The sequence below is a fragment of the Diceros bicornis genome, chromosome 17 (genome assembly GCF_020826845.1).
Source record: "Diceros bicornis minor isolate mBicDic1 chromosome 17, mDicBic1.mat.cur, whole genome shotgun sequence".
Lineage (NCBI taxonomy): Eukaryota > Metazoa > Chordata > Mammalia > Perissodactyla > Rhinocerotidae > Diceros > Diceros bicornis.
Genome location: NC_080756.1, coordinates 5,235,275 through 5,254,230, shown reverse-complemented (window position 1 = coordinate 5,254,230; position 18,956 = coordinate 5,235,275). Strand labels below are relative to the sequence as shown.

The window sequence follows — 18,956 nt, the reverse complement described above, 5'->3', positions numbered from 1 at the left end:
CCCTGGACCGTCAGCGGATGGTGAGGATGTTCACAGACCTCCAAGTCAGCTTTCTGTTCAGAGTTAAGACCTGGTAATAGGGAAACAAACCCATCCTCTACCCGAGGGCAGAGGAAACCTATACCAGCTGCACGGGATGACTGACCCAGACCTGCATTCTGAAATAGAAATGGTTGGCCGAGGCTCACAGAGATATGTGAGGAAATGCAAGAGCCAGACAGACGAGAACCAAGATGAGGAGAACAGCTGCTCCAGAGGAAACAGGGATAGTGCAGAGAATAAGAGACAAACTAAAATAAAACAACCGTCTAATCCATATTCTCAGAGAGATCTGAAATGATATTTCATTTATAAAATAAGAAGATGATGCTATTTAAAAAAAAGAACAACTGGAGACAAGGAATAATGTGAAAAAACAAGTTGCCAAGAGATACCTATGATGCAATGCCATTTATATAAATTTTTAAGCATTTAAAACATTATATATTGTTTATGGCTATAGACACATATAGAGAATGAATCAGAACAAGTGTGGGGATGGCACATAAGCAAGTATCTTTGAGGCCCCAGGAGGTATAGGAGTAGGAGAGGAGGTTGGAGGCAGATCTGGTTGTAGTTGTGTCATTTGGTTAGAAAAAAAGAAAAATCTGAAACAACTATAGAAAAAAGTTATCTGTTAAATCTGGTAGTTAATATCTGTTAAATCATGGATGCCTATTGTATTACTCTGTATACTTCTACATATGTTTGAAATATTTGTAATTAAAAATTCAAAAATTAAAATGTTGAATTACAGGAAAACTTTGTACAATTGTATAATAAAGTCATGGCCCAAACAAAAAAATAAAAGAAAATATGACATGACTTTTAACATGTGATGCAGTGTCACAAAAGGAAAATCTATTTGACTTCAGGCGGCCTGGGTTTATGATAATTGGACCCTTAGGGAAGGAAATATAATCCTAGTACTCTGTAGTTCTATGGTAAGCAACATATATATAGCCATAATAATACAACATATATGTAGTTTATTAGTCTTCTACTCTTAGAATCAATCTATAGAAAAACCTAGAAGACTTAATTATGGTTGGGCTTTGGAATCGGGGGACAGAGTAAGTGGAGGGAGGATCAGGATGCTAAGGCTGTCCTACAGGGTGGAGAGTCAAACCATAGTAAGCTAGAGGATGCTCACGTATCCGTTTGTTCATGCATCAGTTTTTTGCAACATCTCTGATGTTGCAGGCACTCTTTGAGGTGGTGGGCAGTACAGTAGTGAACAAAACAGACAAGCTTCCTGCTCTTATTGAACTTACGTTCTAGTTCAAGAGGCAGACATTACCAAACAAGGTTTTAAAAGAATTAAAAATATAACCATCAGAAATTAGAAGGGGGAAGAGAGGGAAGAGTAGTGAAAGTATGAGTGCTAAATCTTCATCTTTTCACAAGAGGGAATCAATTTATCATGACTAAAACAGCACTGTCCAGTGGTGGAAATGTTCTGTATCTGTGCAAATATTCTCTATCCATACCTGTGTTGTCCAATGTCCTAGCGATTAACTGCATGTGACTTGAGACCTTGAAATGTGACTAGTGTGACTGAGGAACTGAAATTTTAATTTTATTTAATTTTGATTAATTTAAAGTTAAATTATGATATGTGGCTGGTAGCTGCCGTATTGGACAGCACAGATTTAAAATGAAGGAATCAAGAAAGATCAGCATAAGCATATTTTTTAGAATTAAACCAAAAACCTGTTAAACATGATTGTCTGCAGGGGTGGGGAGAATTGAAAGGGAGTATTTCACTGTGAGCCATCTTGCACTATTTGATTTTCTACTACATGCGTATGTTTGGTTGATTACTACTTAAACTTTTTGATCTTTGAGGGGGACTAGAGAATCATCCTTTTTAACATGAGATACAAGTTGTACTTGTAGTGTCAATGAAGTGAATAATTGGCCAGGAATCAGAGCTCTAAGCTTCAAACAATTCTTGTCAGCAGGGGGTCTTCATAGAGAGTTTTATTATTTGGCTGGAAGTAGCTAATAAGGTAAATTGTGGTCAGTGAGGTTAACAGATTCTGGCTACAAAGAAACTAAAAGCTACAAATTTTGAAATATGGTGCTAGAATTATAAAGCTGTGAGAATTGGTACTCACACAAAAATGTAGATCTGCCAATCTCCAGCTTGTCTCACCAAAACCATGCTCAAGTATAGATCATGACTGATAAACCATCACCCCAGCCCAACTGGGATTTATTGTACTCAAACTGATTTTGCATTTGGAGATGATAAAATATTTGTAATTATATTTCAATTCAGTGAATTCTTGGTCATGAGGAGTTTCTGCTATGTTCTACTGATGGGTCGTGTAGCTGACAACCAAGGTTTCTGACTTTTATTTGGAGGCTGGGGGAGGATGTAGGGGAAATGGAAGCTGTATAGCCATCATTGTTAAATTAAGAATGGGGAATGAGGGCCACATTTTCTAGACGTGCTACAGATGGAATTGGCTTCAGCTTGTTTATAATCTGTTGCTAGTTTTAACAACTTGTTTCAAAGATTTTTGAAAGGACGGAGGAAAAGTTGGAATAGAGGGCTGAGAAAGTTTTTTCTCAGGAGGCAGTTCGAGTGAAACATTTAAAATTTGTCAACAGAACATTACTTGTGGAGAGCTATGTCACTATTCAGTTATGGGTTCAAGTAGACTCAGAGCAGCTTTATTAAGCTACGTTATGAGTGAGAAGAAATAATTCTTTTTACTGCAACCTAAAAAAATTCATTCTAGTTAGATGGTAACAAGCACGGAGGATCTACTATTAATAAAGTGGATCACTTGTTCTTATATTTGAGATGTAAATGAACATATTCTGGATTTGCTTCACATTATACCAGCAGTATTAAGTTAGGTCTGCAGAGTAATTTGGCCTGATGGTTGGATAAAATGGAAGCAGAACTGCCATATTCCAACTTGTCTGCTTTAGTTGTAGTACCTGTATTTGTTTGCTATCTAAAGATGAGAATTCTTTAAGGGAACAGCCTATTTATTCAATATAAGATATTCTTGGTAATAATAGGCTGATAAAGTTTATAATCTTGGAAATAAAATGATAATACGCTCAAATCCAACCTCATCAAATAGAAACAAAGGGATGTATTGGGGGTGGGGTGAGCCAACTCTGTTTATACAGATTTTCACATGACTTTCCTTTTAAAAAGTGCGTGGAATGCATCCAAAACAAATAATGTTTTGTTAGATGAGAAGACCAAAAAGGAAATCCTAGAGAAAGGAGGATGGATGATCTTTCTTTAATGTCAAAATTGACATAAACACCGCCCCCCTCCCCCTTTGCTCAAGATAATTTTCTCAACAAGACCCAGATTGCTTCAGTCTTTGCCTATCACCCTTTGAAGCACTTTCCTTATTATTAGGAGTGGGGGCAGGGTTTCCTTTGAGGATTTTTACAACAGTGAAGAGTTCCTCCTTTAAATACTTTCACATGATGAGGGAATTCCGCTTTCAAAGTGCTGTCATCGCTGTGCCTTCTCTGCCATAAGCCAATTTATTCTTGGGTGAAGGTCCTTCTTAGTTTAATTGTCAATAGGACTTACCTTTTTGATGGATTCTGTTTCTATAGAGCTTCGTTTTTTTGAGAGACCTAGCAGAAGAACTCAACAATCTCCTTTGTTAATCTTCTTGGTGAAGTTGGCATGATTCTCCTTTGAAATGTGTTCCATCACGTGGGGTTATAGTCTTCAACATGGCTGCCCTTGTCAGTCTCCACTGATTAAGATTTGGGTTACATATCCAATAGTCCATCTTGAAAACTGCATTTCTTCTACAGTGCAAAAGGACACTGAATTTGGGGGAGTTTTGAAATATCTTTTTTTTAGTGTTTCTTCCAATGTTTAAATAACACCATGGTAAACAACAAATAAACTATTCAAGGGTCAACAATTTTCTCAGAAACATTGAAATCTTTTGAGAATCTCTACTCTGTGTCACTCCACCTCACCCTGCTCAACTCTTGAATATAGCTTCTGGAAAATTCTATAAGTATTTAATTCATGGAGACAAAATGTATAGTTTTATAGTTTTCCCTCCCTTCCCTAAAATCTTTAGTAGGCAATGATTCACAGTTATCGGGAAAGAATTACGAGTAAGAAACTGCAAATAGAATTGACAGTTTTCTCAATATCATTGCCTAAGGGTGAGCTGCTAAGTCTTTGTGGTTGGTTTAGATAAATGAATAAAAAGTTATCTATATGTTCCAAACTAGATTACATGGTTTACATCATTACTCTTGGACTTTCTCTTTGAACAGTGGGTCTTGAGAAGGTGAGAGCAGTGGGTCTTGAGAAGGTGAGAGCGTAGGTGTTATGGGGATACGTTCATTATCAGCCTCCACCTGGAGGCCCAAGTGCAACAGTGTAACTATCAACTAATCCAGACATAGCAGGAAACATATTTCTTAAAACCTGCAGCCTCCCTCCTTCTCAAGTGTTTAAGTGAACAACCTCTCAGCCTTTTACTGAGGAAGAAAGAAGAACACAAGAAGAACTGGAGACTGCAGTCAGAACCCCCTGGTTCTGGTTTGGGCTCCTCCGGCGCTTACTGCCTGCGGAACATTGGCTAGTAACTCATCCTTCTGATCCCCTTGCTCCGCCTCCTCCCCAAACCCTGGAAAGTGAGTGACCTAGATGATCTTCATGCTTTCACCATCCTAAGTCAATAATAAGGCTACTTCACCTTCATAACGAGGCTTCATTACAGTGATTGAGCCAAGTTGGATACTTCGGTGAGAAATCAGCATTGATATTTCTTAATTTAGTATGTAAAAAAGGGAGTATGATTGTATTCTTTCTCTCTCCTGTGGGACGCTGTAATGTACCACAAGTGTTCATCCCACTAGCTTGTTTAAGGCTAATTGAAAATCAGTTTAATAAACCTTTGAGCTATGCCTTTGTGTTGAACACCGTGGTGGGCAGTGAGAATAACTCAGCGAGTTCAGGCTCTGCCTGCAAAGTGCTCACCACCTAGTCAGAGAGGAAGGCACAAAAACTAATAAACCACAAATCCAGTGTGATAAGTAGAACAAGTATACATAAGATGCAGAGGTAGCATCGGGGGATGCTATATATATTTCTCTGTATTTATTTTGAATTCTAGAAGTAGAAAAATGTATGTGTGTGGAGGCTAGCTTTATGGTAAATTTATAAAAAAACTACTAACTGTTTACCTGTTTACTACTGAATCAAATATATCCCCCCATAATATTAGTTGCCATAAACTGCAATCAAATGAGTTATGATATGGGAGGTTGAAAAAAATCAGAATGTTCTCTTTCTTTTCTTAGATAAATGACTATTTTTCAATGTCCTCAAACATCACTATTAAACCTCTCTTTACTAGCAACTGGCACTTCTGTCATTGAACAAAGAACACCTAAATGTGTCAAGTAATCATTATAAACCAAGTACTATAGCCTGGAATGTATTCAGATTCTCTTTAGAATTTAGAAAATAGGGAGAAATGAGTTTTCTGAAGAATACTCGTGTGTCTTAGCATGATTAGTTTTTGGAATGTTATGTCCACAAAGTTAAGGTTTTCCTGGTGATTCGCAGCAATCTTGAACTCAAATCACGAAATTGGAAAGTGTTAAATCTCGCACTGACGCTGAAAGCCGCACTGTCGCCTGCACGGTGGGGGGTGGGGAGCTTGGAGGGGTTTCTCGTAAAAACTTGGCCTGAGCTAATTTGTTTTGTTTGAAACTGGAAATCATATTGTTGAAGTTTGCATTCTGTTTTCTTTCACTAGGTGTGTTAACGCAAAGCACCATGTTTTTAAAGGGCTTCCTCCTTTGTGCAGGAATAAATTTGGCTCCTGAAAAAGAAAAAAATTTGCAACAGCAATTCAGCAACATCGCACCTCTTTCATTATTTCAGGGATGCAGGCTTCAGCTCAGCCACTCCAGACATATTTTCTGGAAACCTGTAAAAACACGCCCATAAGCACTGAACATAAAACCCGACGGTACACTCATAAACGTTTGTACAATCTTATGGTCCACTTACCGTTGAGTTTCTTAAAGCTGTGTGCATATTTTAAAAATCATTAGAATAAATGAAAATTGGAACAAGATGCTATTTGAGAGAAGGTGCTACCTAGAGTTGCCTGAGGAACGCTGCTCTGTGACTCTCCTAGGAAGTGAGCAAGCCTCTTGCCCATAAAATAGACAGAAGCTATGCCTTCCAGATATCCCCTGTCCCGAAAAATTAGATTAAGATGGAAACAACAGAATATTCTTTTTTTTTTTTTTTTTTGTATTTTAACCGTCCAAACTAAGTACCGAAAGGGCATGCTTCTTAAAGAGGCGTGGACTAGCTGAAAAGTTAACAGCCAGACCGATTGGACTGTGTTTTGGAAAACATCTCACTGTAAGACTCACGGTGCTTCAGGGCCATGCCCGGGGACTCTGAAGAGACGAGAGAAGAGAAGCTGGTGAGAGAGAGCTTTGGAAGTTCAGGCATGCTCTAGAAAGCTACTGGATGGTCTGAGAATGTCTCATGAAACATAAAATCCCAGTGCAACTCTAATCTGAATGTGGGGAAACGGTTACTCTTAGAAAACAGCTGCACTCTTGCAAAATGTATTATCCTTCAGCTTTTGACCTTTTTTTTCTTTTCAGGTTGAAAAAGTTAAGCATGATTCATGTACTAAGGATTTCCATTCTTGGCTTAGTATTTCTTTAAAATTGCGTTCTAACCCAAGGCTGTGTCTCTCTCCCCCCTCTTTTGGTTCTTGTGCCCCCTCTGCCCCAGGTTGGCCTTCATTCCACGACGTGATCAGCTCGGACGCAATCACACTCACAGACGACTTTTCCTACGGGATGCACAGGGTGGAAACAAGCTGCTCCCAGGTCAGTTAACCCCACCCGAAAACCCAATATGCTGCTCACTCTGCCATGCAAACACTTTCAAGACTCCTGGTTGTGCTAAACGTAGCAGCTAAGGTGGCATGACTGAACACCAAAGGGGCAGACAAGCACGATGAAGTCTCCATACAGTTCTAATGACATCTCAGTCTTCAGGTGGTTAGCAAGTCCAGTTAAATGTCAGTCATTGGCTTCAACACTATTTAACAAAACCTTTGGTAGGAAAAATCATCTTCCATTGACTCGATACACGGGGAATGGGCTGTTCTTAGGGCATGTGAAGATTTCATTACGTGGCCTCACATCACCTGATGTTCAGATAATTCCACTCTCCCTGCAGTTCTGTGTACCCACTGTTCAGTCATAATACCTTTAATGGTAATGATCCAAACACAGTCAACAAAGACCTCAGAAACAGCTTTCCTTGGGTACGTGCGAGGAGGGATGTTCGAGAATGGCCGTCGGGAGAGGAAGTTCAGTGGGAGCTGCATGAGGGCGGAGTGGGATACGGGATAAGGTGATTCCTCCTCTACTTCTAGTCTGTAGACCTGTCCTCATTTCCAAGGATGTTCTGTCTCGTTCCTTCCACCCTGCTCTAACCAACTTAGTGCTGACTCTAAGGGAGAAAATGAGCATATGTTGAGGAGGAAGCAAAAATTGTTAACCTGTCATCCCAATCAAGAGACTTAAACTTGTGGATATTTTGTGCTCAAACCCAGCGACGTGGCCAGAGCCTTCCTGTACACAGAATGGGAACAACTGCGTATTCTTTTCTAGAGTAGGTAGTCCTGTTCTCGTCTGTTGAAATAGTGAGATGAAAGTCTGAGCGTTGTGGCACGGACATTCATTGATACCGGAGTGTTTGGCTGGGGGAGGTCTGTTGCACAGGTCAGAGGGAAAAGGGGCTGTAATAGGGACGCGATGGCCACGAGGGCCTCCCTCAGCATTCTTTACCTGCCGTTTAACCCATTCATCGGGGCCGAGAGTTTAGGGAGTAGGGAGCTTATTGGCTACCAAGTAGGGAGGGAGATTGGTTTGAACTTAACCATCTGATGAATTTCTGTTTGCATTTTTTTTTTAAATAAGGCTGGCAAGTTGACTGCCTTTTAAGTATGAGGACCACTCTCTCCCTTGAAAAGCAGACTTCATATTTTCACTTCACTCTTGTTTCTCAGATGTGAGTCTCTGAGCAAGACAGTGGCAATTTCTGATCCTGGGTTTCACCCCCCAGGGATTCTGATTTCATTGGTCTGGATGAGGCCTGAACATTAGCATTTTTTTGTGTGTGTGAGAAAGATCGGCTCTGAGCCAACATCTGCCAATCCTCCTCTTTTTGCTGAGGAAGACTGGCCCTGGGCTAACATCCATGCCCGTCTTCCTCCACTCTATACGGGACGCCACCACAGCATGGGTTGACAAGCGGTGCGTCAGTGCGCGCCCGGGATCCGAACCGGTGAACCCTGGGCCACCGCAGCGGAGCACGGGCAACTTAACCAGTTGCGCCACCGGGCCGGCCCGAACATTAGCATTTTTGAAAGCTCCCCTGGTTAATGCTCACAATAACCTTCTGAAGTGGATACTGTTATTCTCTCTCATTTTACAGTTGAGGAAACAGCCATAAGGAAGGCAATTACACTTGTGTAAATTTACGCGGATTTAAGTGGCAGAACTGAGACTTCAATTTGGGCGTTTAGCTCCAGAGCTCTTTACGGGGCTAAGATAGATAAATAAATGAATGGATGAATGGATAGATAGATGGAGGGAGGGATGGATGGATGGATGGATGGATGGATGGATGGATAGATAGATAGATAAATGCACCATAAAGAGTCACATTGAAATTAGAAAAAAGAAACAAATCCATGATTCCTCAGCAGTTAGTTTAATTCAATTCAGTTTTGAATTCAATTGAGTTTTAATAGACATTTTTACAACTGCCGCAAAAGCAAATTGTGACTATCTACCTAGGAGTCTAAAATATTTGACCAAAAAGTTACTGGGTAGGATGGTAGTAATTTGTAACTTGGTACATAGCACTTAGTAAACCTCTTTTAAGGCTAACAGTTGTTTTTTTTTAAGCTGCCTTAATGGCCCGTTATATGACTGCTATTCTCCTTTTCACTCAGAACCCACTTTCAAACATTGAGTCCTATGAAAACCAAATAAAAAAGGCACAGGAGGGGCTGGCCCAGTGGCGTAGTGGTTGGGTTTGTGCGCTCTGCTTCGGGGGCCTGGGGTTCGGATCCCGGGCACGGACCTACGCACTGCTTGTCAAGCCATACTGTGGCAGGTGTCCCACATATAAAAAGTAGAGGAAGTTGGGCACAGATGTTAGCCCAGGGCCAATCTTCCTCAGCAAAAAGAGGAGGATTGGCAACAGATGTTAGCCCAGGGCTAATCTTCCTCACACTCACACACACACACACACACACACACACATACACACACACACACACGCAAAGAAAAGTGAGGCATAAGATAATAATGTTCCTTAAGGCCCTACTCTCTGATGTCTGTGTGACTAATTCTTAAAATTCACAGTTGGAATAAACTTCCTCCTTTCTCTGTGGCAGCCACAGAGATAACATCAGTATTGGTCAAGAAAAGACCATTATGAAGATGTCCTACAGTGGCCAAAGAGAAATAAAACCACAAACTGAGCCAGGATTAGGCAACATTAATAAGAGGTGTCGTGCTAACCCAGGCATAGCTCTCGGCCCTTTGGTTAAAGGCCTAGCTGACTGTTACTATTCTCTGGTCCCTTTCCTAACAGCTGGGTGAAGAACTAACACTGACTTACTCATCTTCGACTTCTTTTTCCACTACTTTTACTTCTCATATTTAGAAAGCGTTTGACTCTTAAATAAAAGTCTTAAAGAGAAGAGGGAGGGAAATTTGTTCATCAAGGTATATGTAAAAATACATGCTTTGCGAAGTTCCATGTAGAAAATAATCGAGTTCCAGCCATAAAGAATGATACGTTTGCTGGATTCTTCCCCGTGTGGACAGAGCAGGGGATGCCTGCCACATATGTGCGGTAAGAGTTCATGAAATTAAAGTGCGTTGGGTGTCTTTCAATTTCTTTGTTTTTTGTGTGTTGCACACACACGTTTATTTTCCTTTTGTTTTACATTTTTCTTTAGTTTTCTCTTTCCATTTTATCATTCATCCTTTTTATCTTGACTTGAAGAAAAAATAACTGATTTAATGGTTTCCATACTAGAGTAACCATTTGTATTTGACTTCCTAATTCCTCATTCTTAGCACTTTTTCATCAGTTTATCTTCTTTTACTTTACTTTTTCTTTTACTTCTTTTACTCCCAATTTCTCCTTTTTTTTTTTTTTTTCCTTTTTGATGGTAACAGTATGGGAAACTTCTCTGATTTGCTTCTCCTCTTTCTAAAATTCTTGTTGTATTTTGATTTCACATGGCTTGTCTTTTCTCTGGACTGAATTGCATCAATGTGGTTTGTGTTATGAAGAATGTTAGATGCTTTTAGTATCTCATGGACACAATCAGTTGGGCATGTTATGTGGAGTACTTCTCTCGTGGTAGAGATGGGGTGTCTAAACATGAAGACCCTTTTACTGCCAACTTATACAAATGAACTGAGCTCCATGGATGAAACCAGCAGACTCACCCTGCTTGCCTGGCAACATGGTGATATTTTTTTGGTGTATTGGTCCCTAATTCTTGCTCTAGTACTTAGGATTCTTCTTCTCCTTTTTATTTTATTTTTTTAAATTGTGATATGAATCACACCATGCAGTGAATTAGGCCTGATATTTGAGTGGAAATTGTAAACACATTGGGAGCTGTAGGCTGTCATCTCTTTACACTACACTGTAGTTTTTCCATGTGTCCAGTGACTTCTTAGGTAATAATATTTTAGTAAAATTTATCATGAAAGTTAAGATTGATTCAGTACCATCATCACTTTTCAGAGAAATACTGTAGTCAGGTCCTGATCTTTAAGTTGCCAGCACGGAAAAAAGCAAGGAGGTGGGGATCCTCCCCTGCCTTCATTAGGATTCCTACTGGTGGAGGAAATGTTACCCTGTTACATTCTGATATTCTGAGTTTTGTTGCAACCATATTTGTTTTCTTTTACTATTCTACCTACTGAATTGAGGACTTATCTTCCAGTTATCTCTTTCAAAGAAAATCTTTGTCTTACATTTGCCCACTTGGCTGGGCACATGTGTCTTCCCCTGGCTGTCGCCGTTTCCTAACAATTTTCAGTTTTAAAAAATTTTCTTTAATTTTGTTTAATTTACATTTTTCAGCTAGTGATGAAATACATTGCTGCGATCCAGTATCGCTGACTACTGTCAATAATTGTTTGTCAGCCTCTCCTTAATCCTCCAAGCCCAGCCTGTTCAACAACACTTTGTCAGGAGTTTAAATTCAGTGCAAAAAGATAAGATTTGCATGGTTTAAGCTGTAGTTCAGCGAAGTAAGTCCCTCCTGGAAGTACTTGGGGAATTCTTCCTTCTTTAGATCAAAATTCTACATCTGCAGCAAATGGGAGACCAATAAATCGCTTAACTTTTTGTAATAATCTTTAAGGAAACCATCAGATCTCTGAGTTTACCCAAGTTGGAATCTATTTATGACTGCTGCTATTACTGCTTGAATCTATGATAGAGTCCCTTAAGTTTGTTTTAGATCATTGTTAATTTGTTCTAAGTCAGCCAAATCAACAGAAAGGTAAATATCTACCAATACGGAGTATTTTTCAAAAGTTCATCAGTTTTTGGTAAAACCCCAAACCTTATTAATCTTTTGCAGATGACAGCTCATATATTGCTGATGATTAAAGATGCCCATGTGTTACAATAGGGTTTCAGACTCACAGCCCATCTCTCTTTTTCTTGATCTTTCAGTAAAATCATAACGCTAAACTGGTGACTTCACAATCATTTCCTTGGCAAATGATTAATATCACAGGCAGAGAGGAAAAGAGCCCTACTTACACACAAGTGTCTTCAATAACGGTGGGAGAACACAGGATACTACTGGCAAAGTAAATTGCTTTTCTTCTTAAAATCTTTCCTCCTTCCCATCCTGCCCCACGTGCCCAAGTGTAAAGGCCCTGCTTTGAAACTGCTTCATCTTGTAGATCAAACACTTAAGAGAAAATGACAATAATAAAGCCCAAAACATCCTAGAAATGGCCAGGAGAAAACCCTCTAGGACAGTTGGAAATACATCAGTGCACAACTATGTAAAAGCGTTGAATGCACTATTTGTGTGTCTTATGCAGACAGAGGAGAATTGCAGGCAGATTTTAAAGAATTATGTTAAATTTGATGCTCAATACTCTTTTTTTTTGGGGGGAGGTGTCTTTCCCTTCTTTCTCTGCAGGTTCTTTAGGTGCCGGCTTTTCTGAGTGGGGGGCTTAGGTGATAAAGGATTCTTGTAGTCATTTAAAAATTTTCTTTTGAACCCTTATCTCGAGCTTTTTCAGGATGAGAGCTGGAATATTTAGTTATAGTTTGTATTTTACCTGTAAAATGAAGACATACATAACCATTTTAAAACAGCTTTCCAAATGCACCCCCAAGAGTCGGCCCTGAAATAAATCATTAACAATAGGTTTCAGAAATTTCTTCATCGGGCACCCAGTTTGTTTCAGTTACAACCAGGTGTGCTGAGAGAGCCCAGTACATTGCCAGTTGGCTGGGGCCGGAGAGGCAGAGCTCGCAGGCGGCTAAAGAAACAATGCATCACTGACAACTTCCATTCATCATCCCAGCCTCCGTCCAGGGGTAGGAGCTGGAAAGAATGGGCTCCATGTGCGTTCCCTGCAGGGAGGAGCCTTCAGGGCTCAGGCACTTTTAAAGGAAACCGGGCAATAGTCTTTTGTGGGAGCCTGGGTGTCCCTAGGAGGAAGCAGAAATGGCGCTGTGTGGTTGGGCTTCCGCCAGACAGGTGGCATTGTAGCTTTGCAGGCAAGGGGGCGGGCATGTATGTGGTGGCACAGGTTTAAATGAACACCTTGCTATGCTTTGAAATGTTGCTCCTCCCTCAGTGATCTGAGCCTGGTGTGAAGCTTCCAGAACACCTGTGGTAAGCATGATGAAGCTGTCACTGTCATTTTTAGGGGACTCACAGCTTTTCTGAGGATTTCCCCACCCCATCCCCAACCCACATAGTTGTTTGCAAATGGTTTTTGTTGCCTTTTCCTAAACTATAATCGCTCTTCCTCGCCTCCCTTCCTTTTTCTTTTGCCTAGATTAGGGACATCTAGAATCTGTATTTTCCCTTCTGTTTAACCAAAAGACTAGTTCCAGATTGAGCAAATGAAACTGCAGACTGATAACTGACTCAGTTCAGCAGATTAAATTACTCTAATTTGGATTTTAAAAAAATGATTTGGGAAATGAAGACCGGATAAATACTCCTAAATGACTTCAAGTATATCCTTACCATGCTTTATTTTGGAGTAAGATAGATAGATCTATTTTCTAAATATGCCCAAGAGATGATTAATAAAAACAATATCATTTATTTGGCCCAGATAGCTGTATTCTCTCATTAAAACAAAACCTATCTGAGGCTTTTGTGTGAACCCTCCACCTCTCAGATGCCCGGTGATCAGTGTGCCAGAACTGGCTGTGAGAGCAATGTTTGTGCACACACACTGGTCTCCGAGAGCACTCTGGTTCCTGTTGGCCTGCATGCTGACTCTGTTGGCATGCAGAAAGCCGTGTGTTCTTGTGTCTATTGGGTAGGCATATGTAATTTTACTGGTGCATCTTAGCTGCTGATGCCTGAAAATTTGGCCTCAAATGTTTATAGAAAGAAAAAGTAATCTGAGCTGTCAGCCTTGATATTACCTAAACCTGCATAGAATGTAGTAAAATAATGCAAGATTTGTTTTGTAGGCCTGTTTCATATTTTCCAGGCAATAGATCAAATCAGTTCAGGGTTCATTTTTAGTTCTTTAATAAGCTGATGTGGTATGTTGGCAGTAAAGTAAGAATGCACTTTTAACATGGAAGTGCCATGTAGTTAAAGTTGCTATTTGTGCTATTTATTAATAACTAGAGAACACTTGAGAATTGAGTTTAGCACTTTCAATGGGGAAACTGAGATTCTAGTTCTTTCCATTGTAATGAGCATAGTCCCTCACTTTTCTCTCATCATCTCCATTTGGTATCTTAGCCCCGTCCCCTTGTCAATTCCTACTTTCTTTCCCTGCAATTTATAAGTATTTTCTACACCAAACGAGCACAGTGAGAAGAATTAATAAATCATCTACATGCCTCTTCTCTCGTGTTGTTTCCTAAATCTTGACTCTTCCGTCTGCTCGAAATACTCTCCCCTAGATATGCTCTTCTTCACTTCCTTCAGGTTCTTATTCCAAAGTCACCCTGGAAAAGCCGCCTGACCCCCAGCAATGTTAGCCCCCAGCCCTAACACTCCAGATCACTTCCTCGTTTTTTCTTCTTAGCATGCGTTTCCACCTGCTATCCTTTCCATTTCCTTCTTTCCTGTGTATTGTCTGCCTCTCCTGCTAGGACATGAGCTCCATGAGGCCCGGGGCTATGGCCCGTCTCCAGGGTCTGGGACATTGCCTGGCATGTAGCAGGAGCTCCATAGATATTTGCTAAATGAATGAATGGAAGTCATTTGCCCCAGGCTTTGGTTTCTTTGTTGTGTGACGAATGATGTGTTCTCACAGCCTATTTGAATGTGGTGCACTAAGGTCTCCATATCCTTCACCCCTGTCCCTGCTGAGAAAGGGAGGGAGATGGTAAGTGTGACAGAGGCTGTCGTCTCCTGGAGCAGTACCGGGCATCAGAGCCCTTAGTGCAGGGCGTATTCAGTGAGCCAGCCTTTCTGGAGACATTTTCTCTGGCTGGAGTTCACTTAAACACCATCATAACCAGCCATCCCTCCTCCTCTCTCTGTCTGGATTCTGGGCCTCTTCTCCTTCCCCAGCTTTTTAGATAGTCAGTAGCATGGATTTGAGCTAAACAGCTTATTCCTTCTCTACGTAATATAGTTCACGCGGGTAAAGAAGCCAGCACGGCGCTCCACCTATTGGAAGCCAGAAAAAAACGAGCTTGTGGACTCTCGAGGTTTCCATTCAGCATACTTGCAGTCCTGGTGACCGTGACATAAATCTCTTGAGCCTTGCCGTCGCTTTGCTAGGTTCCAGGAACATCCAGCGCTTGTCTGATGTTAAGTTTTACTGCCCATGAAAGCAAACATCACCTCCGTCATGGCCAGTTAAACAGTATCTTTTACAGTGGATTTCTGCATATCTGAAACCCACCCATCCAAAGCCAGAAGTAATGCCAAGAGGGAGAGAGTTTATGCTGCCATGTTTCTTACAAGGGGAGATCAAGGGTCAACTCAATTCATAAAATTACTGCAGTCATTTTTCAACTGGCTGAGAGACTTCACAGATCAAAAAATGCAGTGGCTCCTAAATGATTTCTGATACGCACAATTCTAGCGTTTTTTATTCTCAGCATGTGGTGCAAAGCCTGCCAGAAACCATCTTTGCAGCTATTGACAGGCGGATTAGAAATCATCCACGATGGTTTCTGTCATTTCCCTCCAGGCTGGTCATCTATTTAAAAGGCTTAATGTGAGTTCCTCTCAAAGCCGGCTTTGTACGTGCTCTTCCCTTACAGCTCGCTCTTCTCTTCCAGTGCGGGGCTCACCTTGGGCACATTTTTGATGACGGACCTCGTCCGACGGGCAAAAGATACTGCATCAACTCGGCATCCCTGTCTTTCACACCTGCGGACGGCAGCGGCGCTGGCGGCGGGGCGGGCAGCCCGGCCCAGGCGGACAAGACGGAGCTGTAGACGAAGGGAGAGCGCCGGAGCAAGTGTACTTAACGCACAGCTTATTTCACGATCCGAATTGTCTATCTTAGATATATTTTTTCAAAAAATATAAGGGCAGTTTTGTGCTATGGATATTTTTCTTCTTTTGCTTAAACAGAGGCCCTGGCAGTCAACGTATTTTGCTATTGACTAGATCTGGAACTGTTTATAACTTTAGCGAACAAAGATAGTTTTGTGAAACTTCTTCACAAGTCGCTTAGATACCATTTGGCATTATTTTCTTTGAGCACATAGCTTCTTTTAAGATTTTTTTTTCCCCTTGCTTAAGAGGCCCAAGGTGCTTGGTCTTCACACGTGACAAGACCTCCAGGCGGAGCAGAGAGCGGAGCTCGGGAGTGCCGGGCATGCAGACCTGCGAGCCACCTGGCCGGAGGTGCAGCTCTACCTAAGATAAGGACGGAGTGATGTCTTAGGAGACTTCTCAGCCTTGTGGAAAGTTTGAGCTAAGGTCGTTTATTCTCGCTAAAAGGGTGTGAAGGTCTAAAGTCTTTCCTTATGTTAAATTGCTGCCAGACCTGAGGGGGCGCACCGAGTGTTATGGCAGAGAAGTAAACATTACCTCACGGTTAGGCCTTTCTTTTATTTTATTTTCCATTGAAAACATTGGAATGTAAGACAACTGTAAAATCTTGAGCCCCATTTTGCCCAAAGGTCACAAAGAAGAGCACCTGGCATTGCCTTTTACACGTCCGTCCCCCACACCCAATCCTGTCTGCAGCTGGAAGGGTGTCTTGGTTAATTCCCCTGTCTAAAATAGAATATTGGGGACACCACACTTCATCAGGGCAGCAGAAATAAGAGAGAGCAGAGAAGACCAAGGAGGAGGTCCTGGGGACTGAAATACCCGTGCCAGGTGCAAGAGCTGACAAGATACTGCAAGTAACAGACAGAGCCCCAAGCGGGGGACCTCGTGCACAAGTTCAGGTGACCTCTGGAAAGATGTTGGCGGTTAAAATAGAAATAGCCAGGAGCTCAAGTCCCGCCCTTGACGCTAATCTGCTGTGTGACAAGGGACAAGCCATTTAGCCTCTCCACGCCTATTCTTCATGTATAAACTGGGACTTACAGTATTTGTAAAATAATTGACACTTTCAGGGCAAAATTACTACATTGCTATATAATAAAGATCAGTGTTATAAAATTAAACTGATCTGGTTCTAATTGCCTCAAAGGCTGAAGCCCAGGCATTTGAAATGGAAGGAAGCAGAGGAGGTTGACTTAGCTGATTGGTATGGAAACAGCGGAGCCGGGAGCCAGAAGTTTGCTTTGTAGCAGTGTGGCTGGTTTTACTCTGAGAAGCTCTGTGCGGTTGCTTTGTAACATTTAGGCTGGTGGAATGGACGTCATTGTGCACAATCCGATTTCCCAGGTATGACTGGCGGTGATTTCAGTTGATATTGCCATGGCCAGGTGTGAAGGAGTAGCTTATGACTGGTATATCTTGTGTTTGTAGCTTGAATGCGAATCCTGAAATGTAGTTTTTAAAAAATATTGTTTCTGTTAATCTTTGAAAGCTTATGAATACTGGCATTTTTTCTTATAAGCACCAAGACAAAAATAAGAAGGACACTTGACAATTTTAAAAAAGTCATGAGAAATTAAAATGAAAAGTTGTGACAAATCAGAATGTCAATGTGGTCACGTCCACATTCTTCTATGTCTCTGCAAACACTTCCTGGTGAGGTCCCGACATCCTGGTGGCTCTTCATTGTCACATATGCTACAACTTGGGGATTCCAGATGAGTTACGTTCTTCCTCCCTCAGCTCCCAGAATGTTTCATCTCAGCCCTGGGGTCCCTCTGGAACTCGCTGGTTCCACTATCCTCTAGAAATGAGATGTAAAATTTAAGACCATTGAAGCCCAAGCATCCAGACCATCTTAGAAGCCTTCCCAAGCTCACAGAGGAGCCCCAACATTTCCCAGCAACCCAAGGATCCCATGTGGGGTTGGCTAAAGAAGTGGGTCTCCCAGGAGTTCCTGTCACACTGCACAGTCCATCCTTAGGGGCACACACAGCCCTTCTCACATGGCTCCAGCTGCATATGGTGGCCTGCCCCGGGGTCCGCTGGACACAAGCCACAGTGTTGGGGCAGATGAGGAAGATAAATGCCGGGCTTCTTCCCTCTCCCCAGAGACGCTGGGTTCTCACTGTTCCTTCATGTTGGTTGTAAGGCTTAACATTTCTCTCAAAAAACTGCTTTTCTAATCCTCAGTCTTTGTTTCAAGCCAGTTTTTCTTCTACCACGTTTTCCAGCATCAACTTTAAGAAAAATGCAACATCCACCAAAAACAAAACAAAACAAAACAAAAAACAGCGGGTATATGCATGTGGTTTAATTCCACGTTGCTTTTGAGTTTAAGTGGTATCAAATTTCAGTATATTTCTGTCTTATGTTAAAGAAATATATTACTGGAACGTCAGTGAGCAATAATGTCAGCTGTCGAGCACTAGATTTATTTGTGCAGGATATGGAGTGCAATGAACTGAGTCAATATGGCGAGGTGTATGTGATCTGTGGGAGTTCTGCCACTGAAGGTAGGAAATGCATGGGCCTTTCCCTCTCTGCACTCCAGCCTTACTGTACTGTTAGGAGATGCAGGTTTCTGCTGGTGTGTAAAAAGTCCGTCCATACGGTTATGAGAACAGATCTGAAGAAAACAGCAGTATGCATTGTGTTAGAGAACATTTCCATGTGTTTAAACTTTTCACTTCTTAGATGCGTTCAAATTCTTAATGCAAATGACATAGCAATTTAAAAGCCTCTCCATGTTAATTGAATTGAAAATGCCTTGCTTTAACTATGGAATATGATGAAAGGGACTATCATTTGTTCTGAAGGTCAAATATTCTTTTTGCCTTAGATAGCTTTGTAATAATTTTTCTCCAAACAATTCAAAACTTTTGAAAAATGATATGAAATTTTCATTAAAAAACCCTTTTCCTATGTTTATTGTATACAAAACTTATGCAATAAAATTTCTTTATAAGAATGTTTTCTTCTCTGATTCCTGAAGACTCCTCTTATTTTTAGCTCAGATACGTGGATAGTCCATTGGAGTTTGCCGTAGACCGCTCTGTTCACCTCCTTACCCAGCTGACAGTCTGTGGTTGGTATGGAGGGGCTCTGTTCACCTCCTTACCCAGC

General features: G+C 41.2%; 1 protein-coding gene across 1 annotated transcript in view; it reads left to right on the top strand.

Annotated features, from left to right (window-relative positions):
- The window catches only part of MSRB3 (methionine sulfoxide reductase B3), a 162,153-nt gene extending 143,412 nt beyond the window's left edge, over positions 1-18,741 (top strand). The window contains exons 6-7 of the mRNA XM_058557707.1: positions 6,824-6,921; positions 15,608-18,741. Of these exons, the coding sequence (XP_058413690.1) occupies positions 6,824-6,921; positions 15,608-15,766 (257 nt within the window). The 3' untranslated portion in view covers positions 15,767-18,741. The remainder of the gene's footprint in view (positions 1-6,823; positions 6,922-15,607) is intronic.
- Positions 18,742-18,956: the final 215 nt, after the last annotated feature.